General features: G+C 45.6%; 1 protein-coding gene across 1 annotated transcript; it reads right to left on the reverse strand.

Annotated features, from left to right (window-relative positions):
• Positions 1–7,992: 7,992 nt before the first annotated feature.
• On the reverse strand, positions 7,993–9,474 carry LOC138563364 (trichohyalin-like). The gene has a single exon (XM_069642847.1). The coding sequence runs from the start codon at positions 9,472–9,474 to the stop codon at positions 7,993–7,995; it is 1,482 nt and encodes a 493-aa protein (XP_069498948.1).
• Positions 9,475–12,219: the final 2,745 nt, after the last annotated feature.

A 12,219-nucleotide genomic window follows, 5' to 3' on the forward strand; every position in this document is an offset into this window, starting at 1 on the left:
GTCAGATCCATTCCTCTAACGTTGGTCGGATCCGACACCACAGGGTCCCTTTTTCTTTTATCTTTTTTTTTTTCACTCCCCCCCCACCCTCCCTGGCTCCAATTTTGTGGAATCAGGGGACACCCCCACAGCCTCCTTATCCCATACATACTAAATATGGCGAGCAGGGGGCACCCCCGCAAAACCCACTCCACATGTTCGGTTTTTAAAAAAATCGATTGAATGGTACTGGCCAAAATCAGTTAAATGTACCATTCAATCGATTTATTTCGGTCAAATTGGGTAATACCAACATCACCTGCTGGCCAAAGTTTCGTCGAGCCACAAAACCTTGCCACTTTTCGAATTGCACTACTGTGTTAGATCCAGTCATGCCAGCTCTCCTCTGAAGCATCATCTTTACTTTCCTTGCATCAACTTGAACATCGCCTGCCTGTCCCAAGCTTCTTCACGTCACCCGCTTTGGCTGCTTCCTGAATAACACTCCGCTGTTGCATCTTGTTGAGCCAGCTCACAAACTCAACGTCAACTGGAAGAACTGGAAAGCACTCAGAATCCCAGCTTGATGCTGTGGAGATCCTGAAAGCCGATAACAAGGCATACGTCAGTGGTTCTATCCCCCTTGCCTTGTTCTTTGGGCCCTAGTGGCATTGAAGCCCTACTGAAGCTAAAGACATAGTCCTGATCCTGATGGTGGACCTTTCTACAGCACTATTGCCTGAAGATCCTTGTTCCTAAATGCCAAGAGTGTCATCATCTCACAAAGTCTTCATGCTTTGTGTATCGCATAGAGGTGTGGGTTGTTAGTGTTTGCAACAGTGTGCCTGCCCTTTAGGTTTAATTAAAGTCTTCTTTGTTGTACTGACTGTACTACTGTTGTTTAATTGCTTCCATGCTTGTTCACACCCCCATGAAGACTGTAGCCCAAGCAGCCTTAGGAGTTGAAGAATGTATACGGTTCATGAAGGATCTGCTTCACTTTTATGATGGAAATCACTGATTTTCTAGTGGTTGCCTGTAGTTTAGGAACCACTTCTCAACGATTTAATCCTGTAAGGCTACAATCACTATGACGCAGAGTCTGGGCTAATTGGCCCACAATGCATAAGCAGTAATGCAGGCAAAGGGCTGAGAGTTCAAATGAGCCCGTCAGGCAACACATAGGCTCCTGCTGAGAGAGGCCAACATAGCCGCGTGCCCAATGACTCCTAATCTATGACCACGGTTCTTCAGACTGGGTGCAGATCCAAATCAGTCTTATTGCATCTGATGTGCTTTCTATTGTCTGCAGAATTGGAGCTGGGGGATGGGCACAGAGTGACAGAGAGAGAAAGGGGTGGGAATTTGAATCAGCAAGATAGGTCAGAGTGCGTATGTGTGTATTTGCCTCTGTATCACCAATTAGTGCCTTGAGCCACCAACTTGTTGGCTAATTGAATTCCTTCTCTCTTTGTTTCTTCACTACAGATCAGTTATGGGGCTCTAGACCCTATTTTTAGTGACACAACCAGATATCCATCCTTTTACCGGACTGTCCCCAATGAGCTTTCTCAGTTGGATGCGATCGCTCAGCTGTTGAATCATTTTGGCTGGAGCTGGGTGGGCATACTAACCTCCGAGGACGACAGCGGCGAGCGAGCTCAGCAGGAACTGAAGAAGCGGATCACCGCCATTGGGGGATGTGTGGACTTTTCTTCAATGCTGCCCACTGATATCACTAATCTTGGATTCATAAAGCTGGGGCGGATCGTCAGCGTCATCAACAAGTCTAGTGCTAAGGTGCTGATCCTCTACTCAGCTCGATAGCCATCGTGCACTATTTCCTGGCCTCGGACTGGAAAGGAGCACCTCATAAAGTATGGATTGGATCCGCCATCATGTCTTTTGTGCCAAGCATTGGTGTCACACATGCCTTGGAAGTGATCAATGGGACCCTGATATTTTCCATAAAGAAAGGAGCAATTCCTGGGTTTATGGATTTCCTCTTTTATAATCCATCAAAGTATGGAGATGATGTGGGAGTGGGGAGCCTCTGGCAAGGTATGTTCCTTTGTAAACTGAGGAGCAGGAATCCTCTTACAGGATCTTTCTCACACACTTCTGCTTTTCTTTCAGGGAACGAGAGTTTTCAAAGTCTTGCCTCGTTCATCTACCTCCTCTCTGACTTTAGATTCACTTACAGTGTGTACACTGCTGCCTATGCACTGGCGCACGCACTACACAACATGCACCCATCGGACCCCAGGACAGGAAGCACCAGGGATTTCTGGAGCTTAAAGGAGGGACACAAGCACTGGAAGGTAAGTGTCTGTTCTCTGTGGTAGTTGGGAGGGCAGCATGAACTTCCGTAACCCACAGTTTCAACAGACGATGAAATGGCACACAAGCAGGGCAACGTTCTTAGCATACACTTTGCACAGTGAAATGAGGAGCTTCTCTGCAAAATCATGAGGATCGAAAGTAAACAGGATTTGTGTGTAATATTTGTGTAAATACCGTAGGCGTCTACTTAGATTCCACTCTATCCATGTCCAGGCAGTTTAGCGCCATCACCTCCGCCTCAGCACACACCACTAAACTCAGAAATGCAGTAAAACCATACCTATCCAAGCCCAACTGTCTCTCAATTGCCAGAGTGACTATTGGTGCCACATTGGACTACTGTAACGCACTCCCAGCAGATACCTCCAAACATAATCTAAACAGACTTCAAATCACGCAAAATAATGCGCTCAGAGCAGCATTAAGCCTTCCCAAAAAGGAACACATCTCCCAGGCCAGACAGGGAACCCACTGGCTCCCTGTTAAAGAATGCATCAGCTTCAAAATCCTCACCCTCACCCACAAATGCCTCTCATTCTCAGCACCTTCATACACACTCCCTAAATCAACAGATCCAAAGCGGGTGGTATAGGTTTCCCTTGCATAGCCACTAAACTCTGGAACGCCCTACCCACAGACATCTGGACAGAAAATTCTCTTTTCCACTTCCGCAAAAAACTCAAAACCTTCCTCTTCATCTGTCCCCTGTATGCTCTTCTACCTGCTTGTACACATGATTGCAATTGTTCATCACTTCTGTAACTAAGTAAAATGTCTGTAACCAGCGTCACGATGCCTCTGGGCTGCTGCGTGCTCAACAAATGTGGATGAATAAAGAAATAACATTTCAATGATGACTGATCACAAGACAACATTCTTTGCCCAATAGTCTCTGCTGTCAAGCCTCCTTTAATGCTCTACACACAAAGTTAATAAGCAGATTTAAATTAAATGAAACCACTTTTCAGAAATATCGTGTGGAGAAGCCACTAAAGGCACCAATGCTTGTATTTTTTTAGAACATGTAACACATTTCTTGAAATTTGATAAGCCAAAAAATTATAGAGTCAAATGTCATGATCGAAGATTGGATGAGCATTCAAGAATCGAAAGGCGAAGAGAAGGGTAACAATGAGCAGGAAGGGTGACTATGATATGAAGGGAGAGGGAGTGGCCATAAACTCCAGGCCCTGATACATTTCCCATCGAGGTGTACAAGTTGTATCCAGCAATCTTGTCCCCCTTCCAGTGAATGTACTTAAAGCTTTGAGGCAAATCACACAATGTCCCACCGCATGGGATGTTGCCATCATCGGCCTAATTGAAGGTAATAGGTCGGAGGCTGAAAGTGATCGCCCATCCTAATTACTTGAGAGCTTGTTTACATTTTTTGGGAAAATACCAAAACACAGATTAATGTATTGGGCAAGCACTAACATAGACTTCTTGGAAGGTTAGGAACCAACTATCGAGTCCTAAAGGTGTAGTTGTGGGCAGAAATATCCCTGTATATCACACAAAAACATTTGTATTTGACACCTTGTGGTGGTCACAGTCAAGAGAGCTAAATACCCCATTTTTATTTTTATTTTTATTTTTTTTACTTGAATTTAATCGAAAAGATTTTTACGATTTTTACAAGAGCTATTTCTCCTTCTACAGATGCGCCTCCACGCGTTCAAGCTTTGGTCGTAGCAAGAAGGTTTCTCAGCTAAAAAGAGACTCCTATCTATGTGTCTCCAAGTTGTGTCACTTCTTTTATGTGACTTGAGTAGCGGGAAAATGTTTGCGATGATCACATGATGTATGGCGTTGTCACGACCCCTTCTCAACCAGGTATGGTTGTGGTTTTATTTGCAATCATTTCGAAGGCCAGTTCTATCAGTTTCACCATTACGATGGTCCATCTTGTCCTCTCTCCCGATATTAACCGGTTCCATACTGCCTCTTCATCTAGGGTGCTCGCCCCTTGTATACAAGGTAAAAGGAATATGGGCCTCGTTAGGACCCAGGTGGTAAGGGGTTTACGGCGGCGTAAACAGCGCCGACCCTTACCGCCTGATTCCGAGGTCCCTTAGCGCCATGGAGGTTTTAACACCTGCTTTTAGCAGGTGTTAAAATCCATGGCGCTAAGGGACCTTGTTGTTAATTACGCCACCGTAATTTACGGTGGTGTAATTAACGCCTTCCCCACTCCCATTATGCCCTATGGGGCAAAAATGGGAATGGGGAAGGGTAAATGGGTTAATGGGGATTTACCGCCCCACTCACCTCGGAATGGGGCGGTAAGACCGCCAAACACCATGGCGTAAACGTAGTAACTTACCGCCTGGGTCGTAATGAGGCCCTATGTCTCTGTTTGGCCGTGTTTTTGGGCATATCAGGACAAGGTGTTTCAACGCTTCCACTTCCTCTTTAACTTTGCATAGCCGGCAGCTGTTGTCTGTCTTTGGAGTGCGAATTGTAAGGATTTGCTGGGTCATCAGGAGATTTAGTCTGGCTTTCAAAAATGTTCCTCGCATCTTTTTGTTCGGGAATTGTCTGCAGTAGTTTAATGGCGTTTTTACCTTGTTATACGTCGGGGGGAGATGGGTGAGTAACTTGTTGGTCCTTGCAGTATCTGATGACCGGATCCAGTCCATAAGTTCAATTTTGGTTTTCACTCGTTCAGGATTTGTTTTCAGGTCTTCTTCTGTGCAGGCTATTTCGATCAAAGTTTCTTGGATTGAGGCCGCCCATTTGTTGAGTGCTTTACAGGTGCCCTCTTTTAGTTCTTCTGCAATCACGTTGTATATGGGTAATGAATCTGCCATTATGATTTTTCTGTAAAGCCTCATCTTGCTTTGCTCCACCGAGGCAGCGAGTGAAACTAGACCTAGTTCCCTTCTTATTGCTGACATGGAGGTCGACTTGGGCAAGCCCAGTACTGATTTCCACACATGTCCTTCAAGTTTTTGCCATGTAGCTTTTGGGACGTTAAGAAACGCTTCCATTCCATATGTGATAGATGGCACCACCTTGGTCTTGTAGAATTTTATCGCATGAATGATGGAAAATGTTCCAAATTTTTTATCGATCAATCTTGTTTGGGTAGTGAGTATTTTGACTTTATTCCACAGTTGTTCTTGCATCGCTTTTTCTGCTGATGATCCGTCCATGGTCACCCCAAGGTATTTAAACTTATCGACTATTTCTAGTTTTGAGTCTTCCAGTCGCCATGTCCGCAGGTTCGACCTCTTCGTTGTTGTTTTTTCCATAATCAACATTTTAGTTTTAACTGTGTTTATTTCCAAGTTGTTTTTTCTCATGTAGTTTGCGAAGTGTGTCAGTTTTCGCTGCAGACCAATTGGAGTCTGGTCGATGATAATGGCGTCATCAGCATAGAGGAGTCGAGAGATGAAGCTTTTGCCAATTTTGGGCGGGAAGGCTCTTATTTTTTCTTCCTCGTGCTGATAGTCGCCCAAGAAAGCTATAAACAAGGCTGGGGCTAGTGGACAGCCTTGTTTGATGCCTCTCTGGACTGCTATCTCTTCTGATAGGGCGCCTTGTTTGCTCAGTTTTACTCTGATCTTCGTGTTTTCGTGTAAAGCTATTATTGGCTCTATGATTGACGTTGGGCATTTCCAATTATTTAATTTGATCCATAGTTTCTCTCTGTCGATTTTGTCAAAAGCTTTCGATAAATCTACAAAGGCCAGATAGACTCGAGGTGCTCCTTCTCTTGTTTTTGCTTTCAGGATTTGTAGCATCATTATGTTGATGGTTGTGCTTCCGTTTTTCTGGAACCCAGTCTGGAAGATGTCAAAACAGGGTGCCTGGTTTGCCCAGGTTCTGAAGTGGACCAATAGCTGTGCTGCGTATATTTTTCCCACGATGTCCAACGGAGCTATGGGCCTGTAACTTTCCGGATCTTCTCTTCCACCTTTTTTATAGACAGGTACTATTATCGCCTTTTGCCAAGTCTCTGGGACCATTTTTGATTGTGCGCAGTGGGTGAAGATTTTACTTATTATTGCTGCCCAGGCTTTCGGGGACTGCTTCAGTTCAACATTAGTCAAGCCGTCAGGGCCTGAGGCCCTCGATGATTTCAAGTTTTTGATGGTCCGTTCTAATTCCACGCTGTTTGCTACGTTCACACAAGGGGTTGGTGATTCACATTTTGCTGGTACTTCTCGTGAGTCTGGAAGCTGAAATTGGGTCGTTAAGTAAGTCTTCCATCTTGTTTCATCGACCGCGTTTACCAGTTCTGTTGGTTTGCCCGGGTTTGAAGTTTTGATTAATGACCAGAAGTCGCTTGATTTCTTTGTGCTGAGACATTTCAACATGCTTTCCGCGTCCTGCTGGTAAAGTTGTAGTCTATGTTGCTTTAGCCACTGTTTGTATTTTTTAGACTCTGTACTCCATTTTTCCCAGGTTTCTTGGAGATCACATTTTTTTGCGATTTTTCTCAGTCTCCTGACCACTTTTCTTTTTTCCACCACCAGTCTGTCGTAGACATGAGTGTGGGTTGGTTTGCTTCTCCGCTGACTTCCCGCTGGTTTTCTGTACGGGATCAATAGCGGTAGGTAGTTCGGACGGTTCCCAGGAGCTTGAGGCCTTGTTGGATCAGGCAGTTTGTATTTTTCTGTTATCCTTTTGATGTCTTCTTCCTTCAAACAGGTTCTTGATTGTTGGTTATTTATGTCGAGGTTGTACTTGTATACTGGGTTTAGTGTTTGTGTTCCTAACCATTTGCATGTCAAAAGATTATGATCGCTGTGCGTTGTTTTCTGAACTTTGAACTCTTGGATCCTTGTTGTCAGTTCGGTGGATACGTATATGTAGGCCAAGGTTGTTTTGCAATGCAGATTCTCCCAGGTTGGGATATTCGTTTGCTTTGGAAAAAGTTCTGCGATATTCTGGAGGCTTCTAGGTTTAGTCAATAAGCCCCATGCGATCCCTCTGTCTCTGGTTGCTTCGCGGGGTTTCCCTGCTTGTGTTTCTTTGTTCCCCTCACTACAGTCCGTGTTTAGGTCTCCGCACACTATAATGTGTACGTTGATATGTTCTGTGTAGAGCGAGTCTAGTAGATCCTCCATACTGGTACAGTAGGTTTTGGTTGTCATTTTTAGCGGGTTCCAATAGGTGTTTATTATGATGATTTGGTTGCTGCACCTATTTTTCTGACCTTCCGATTGGTCGTACCACGAGGTCAGCGTGACTAACGTTTCATATGATTCGTGGAGCTTTATGGGTGTTGCCAGACCTACTCCCATTTTTGTTGCTGTTAACAAACCTGATGACGGGCGTCCAAAAACTCCTCTACTTGCCGCCGATAGTTCTACTACGAAACCGGCGAGGCACAGTTTCTATTGCAGCCATGTCTCTTGAAGACATGTCCATTGAACCTAGGTCAACGTCACCAGGTCTAGTTAAGTGAACGTGGCCCCTTGTGTTCCAGGAACCCAAAGTGAAGCACTTCTTGCTGATCTCTAGGTCCTCGTTAGGTCGTTCACTTCTTGTAGGTGGCGCTGATCCCTTTAATTGCTAGTTCTCTGTGTTAAAATTTAGTGCTGCTTTTATCCAGGACAATGGCCCTGTGCCCGATAGGTTGCTCCTTGTTTGTGCCAGAGCTGTCTTCGCTGGTTTCTCGTTTCGGTTATCGGAAGAGTTGCACGCTGGGCTTGCTTGTCATATAGTGTATCGAGTTTCACCTCTTGTTCGTGACCTGTATTTGTCTGGGTCTGTTTCCTGGTGTTCATTCCTTCGTTGTCTGTTTTCTTTGTTCTTCTCTTCATTGGTCCATTTTTGGTTGTCTTTTTGATTCTCGGTTCGTACGTCTGCTCTCTCTCTGCTGTATACCTTTTCTTCTAGGTTTTTGCCTATTCTATTTCCTCGGTAGCGCTCTTTTTTGCGTGACGTGTAGCGACTTTTTCTTTCCCCTTGGTGGTGGTAGGGGAAGTGATTCTTTTCTCTTTGCTTTTCTGTTTTTATTTCAGTCAGCTCAAACCCATTTTGCTCCATTTCTCTAGCTACGTTCTTGTCCATGTCTTGGAGGCATGTTTCTTGCACGTGGATGTAAGCCTTCGCAATCTTTCCTTTGTGATAAGGTTGCACTAGAGTGATGTCTTCTGTTTTTATTTTTTTCAGTGAATTCATTGTGCTCATTAGTTTCACGATCATTCTCCTGTTTAAAATCATGTAGCCTTTTTTCAGGTCTAGTTGTTCAACTTTAAATATTCGTCTTTGTTTCTCTATTTTTGGGGTTCCTGTTTTTTGATGATCGTCGGAGCCTTTGTAAGCTTCGCTTCGATGTGTCTGGCTTTGACGTCTTTCTCTTTGCTCTCTTGGGGACTTTTGCACGCCGTCCTTCCTTCTTGTTTGCTCTTCAAGTGCTGGCCTCCTTTGACATTCGGAGGCTTTTCGGGTTCTCTTACTTGTTTGAGTTTTTGGGGATTTTGGGTTTTCGTTTCTTTTTACTACTGTATTCTGCTCTGTTTCCTGCTGGTCCGGGATTACCTCGATCACTGAATTGTTGGAGGCATTTTCCCAATGTTGGGATAGATTCATCAGGTTTATGTCGCTCATAAAATCTTCTACTGATCGTGGGGAGCACCTCTTTTTCTCTCTATTTGTCGATCTCATTAAGTCTTCTTGTATGCCCTTGGTATTCTTTTCTTTGTTTTCTTTTTCCTTCGGTGTGTCTTGCTGCTTCACCTTCTCTCCTAATGCTTGTTTCTGCCGTTTATCGTTATTTGCTGGTTTCAGTACCACTGGGACCTTTTTCTGAGGATGCTTGAGCAATCCCGACTTGATTGGGTATTGCTGTTGGCATTCAGGACATGGTTCATTAATTTCACTTGCTTCTCGCTCTTCCTCGCAGATGTCTACCGTTTCGCCCTTCTGACTTTCGGACTGGTACCTTGTGTTATGCGGGTCTTCCTGACCCCTCTCCCTTTGTAGAAGCTTGATTTGCTTTTTTAGTTCCTCCACCTCTTTTTCCCAGTCCTTATGGTAAGCATTGTTTTTTTCCTCAAGTGCTGTCATGTAGTTTTCTATATTCGTGACTTTTGTGGACACAGAAGCTAAAATTGAGGTGTTATCTTGTATTCCCTCTTTTATTGCTTCATATAGCTTACAGTATGGAGCCAGGGCAATCGTTAAAGCTGACATGATGGTCAATAGGTTTGTTTTTTTGCTTGGCGTATCTTTTTGCGTCGGTGAGTTTATTTCGCTTATCCGTTTGTTTTTAGGGGATTTCGGTGTGCTTGCTGTTTTTCTAGGAGTTGTCCTCGCTTCCATGAACAAGCTGTCACTCAGCCTGGTTCTATATGGTTCACCCTCTGTTAGCGCATGTTTAGGTAATTCTTTTAGGCCTTCTTTTTGTCGGTTCTTTTCGTTTGCGTCCCTTGCTTTCTCAGGGGTACACGATAGCTGAGTTGAGTTTGGTTGGGCTTTCGACCAGCCTCTATCGGGACCGCTGAGGCAGTGATCTATCCCTTGGTGTCTTAGTTTTTGTGTTTCCGTTCTTTCATCTGCGGCCGTCGGTTGCAGACTAGTTGCCGCTTTCATCTGGTTACACAGGGTCCATTCTTGTAAGTGCTCCCGACTGACGTCTTGCATATGCTTTTTAATGCACTCTCGTCTCTTACTGTGTTCCTTTCCTGTTGTTCTTTCCGCGTACTTTGTCTCCGACTCTCTTCTCTTTCCTCTATTTGGCGCTGAATCGCTATGGCCGCGTTTCTTTTTTCCATCAGGATCTGAAACAGGCCTGTTTCAGGTGTGCCTACTTGCAACACTTCTGGGACTGTTGGCTGTTCACTGTTTCCTGTCGTGGCCTCCTGAGCTACTTCTAAAATTTCGGCGTCCGATACCTTGTTTTCTGAGTCGAGTTTGCGCTTCTGTTGGTTGAAAAAGAATGCTTTCAGTGTGCCCGATAACGATGGCGGTGGCTGCCCTTTTTGCAGCTCTTCATTTCATTTTTGTAGTTTCGTGGTTCTGTTTTCTCCTGTCGTTTTCCCTTTGGTTAGTTTTTCGTGAGTAGTCTTTGTTATTTTCATTGTGTTGATCTTTCCTTGATTCTTTCTTTGTATTGTTATTTTATTATTATTATTTCTTTTTTTCTGTTTTAGTGGAGACGATTTTCTCTCTGGCTCCGAATCGGAGCCTGTGTCTGATGTGGCAATTTCACTTTCTTGCGTGCTTTGCTCTGCGCCACTTTTTTGATTAGGTCTAGGTGTGTTATTGTTTATCTGCTCAATGTTACTTTTTTGCTGGGTCATATGTTTTCTTTTGACGCCTGTGCTTTCTATCGTGGCACTTTCCAGGATGCCTGTCTCCTCGACAGTTTCTGCTAGAGTTGGGTCTTTGTGTACTAATGCTCGGGCCGACTTTGCTGGGTTGTTCCGTTGTGGGTGTTCGTTTGTCGCCGTTTCCATCTCCAAAGTCGGGCTGTTTGCGTGCTCTGGTGTCGGGTTCCTTTCCTCGCGTTCCTCCGGACTGTCAATCCGCCCTCGATGTTTCTCCTGGTCACGGCCCTCCTTACACACCGTCTGTGTTGGGCTCCTTCCAGCTCTCCCTGGATAGGGCGTGCCTTGCGGCACTCCGCCGTGGTGCTCCAGTGGGTCCAGTGCGCTCGACCTCTCCCGGTCCTCCACATCGCAGCGCACCCGTTGAGGGTCCGTCACTGGCAGCCCTTCGACCGCCAGTGCTGGAAACCCACTCGCCATGCTGGCGGTACACGAGGTGCTGATGGTTTTGAGTCCGGGTAGGTCACTGTTTTCAGTGCTCTGTTTTTCTTGTATGTCATGTGAGTTTGAAGTGGCTGGTGTGTCTTGGTTGTTTACCGCTTTAGCTTGCCTTGAGGGGGGAGCCGGCTTTCCTGCCTCCTCCCTATACTCCTTGTTCAAAGTCTTCTGGTGCACCTTTGGCACTTGTGGTTCTTTATTCATTTCCTGCGTTCCCTCTGCAAAGACGGTTGTCTTTGGTTTCAACTTTTTTACCAGAGTTTTGACACTTCTTAGCCAGCGCCGGCTCTGCTCCGTGTCCGCGTCTGTGTCAGCCGGCTCTACTGCACTTGTAACTGCTTCTTTCGCTTTTTCGCTTCTTGCTCCTCGTTCTTGCTCTTGTTGGGTCGATGGACTTGCAGTGTTCACAGTGTTCAGGGTCGAGTCCATGCTCCCTCAGCTCCCGCGGACTCCTGCAGACTCAACTCGCCTCACCAACTCCGCTCAACCGCTCCGCTCTGGGTAAGGGTTTTTAAAATCCTCCCACACGCTGTGTGAAGTAGTAGACAGGGGAGAGAGACTGCAGCAACTCCTGCAGACTCAACTCGCCTCACCAACTCCGCTCAACCGCTCCGCTCTGGGTAAGGGTTTTTAAGCCCTCCCACACGCTGTGTGAAGTAGTAGACAGGGGAGAGAGACTGCAGCGACTCCTGCAGACTCAACTCGCTTCACCAACTCCGCTCAACCGCTCCGCTCTGGGTAAGGGTTTTTAAGCCCTCCCACACGCTGTGTGAAGTAGTAGACAGGGGAGAGAGACTGCAGCGACTCCTGCAGACTCAACTCGCCTCACCAACTCCGCTCAACCGCTCCGCTCTGGGTAAGGGTTTTTAAGCCCTCCCACATGCTGTGTGAAGTAGTAGACAGGGGAGAGAGACTGCAGCGACTCCTGCAGACTCAACTCGCCTCACCAACTCCGCTCCCCATTACCCCATTAGAAATTATTTGAATAATTGCAGTACTGCAGCAGACAAGCACAGCAATCATTCCATAGGTGACAGATGATGCCATAATGTTCGAAAAGGTATAAGACAAGGTTGTGTGCTGGAACGATTCTATTTAATTAACTTATGAATTCCCTACATAAAGAACTGCTAAACCCTCCTCTCCTTAAGCCCAACAACCTCACGTATGA

This window comes from Ambystoma mexicanum, chromosome 1q (assembly GCF_040938575.1).
Source record: "Ambystoma mexicanum isolate Mex_15411 chromosome 1q, UKY_AmexF1_1, whole genome shotgun sequence".
NCBI lineage: Eukaryota > Metazoa > Chordata > Amphibia > Caudata > Ambystomatidae > Ambystoma > Ambystoma mexicanum.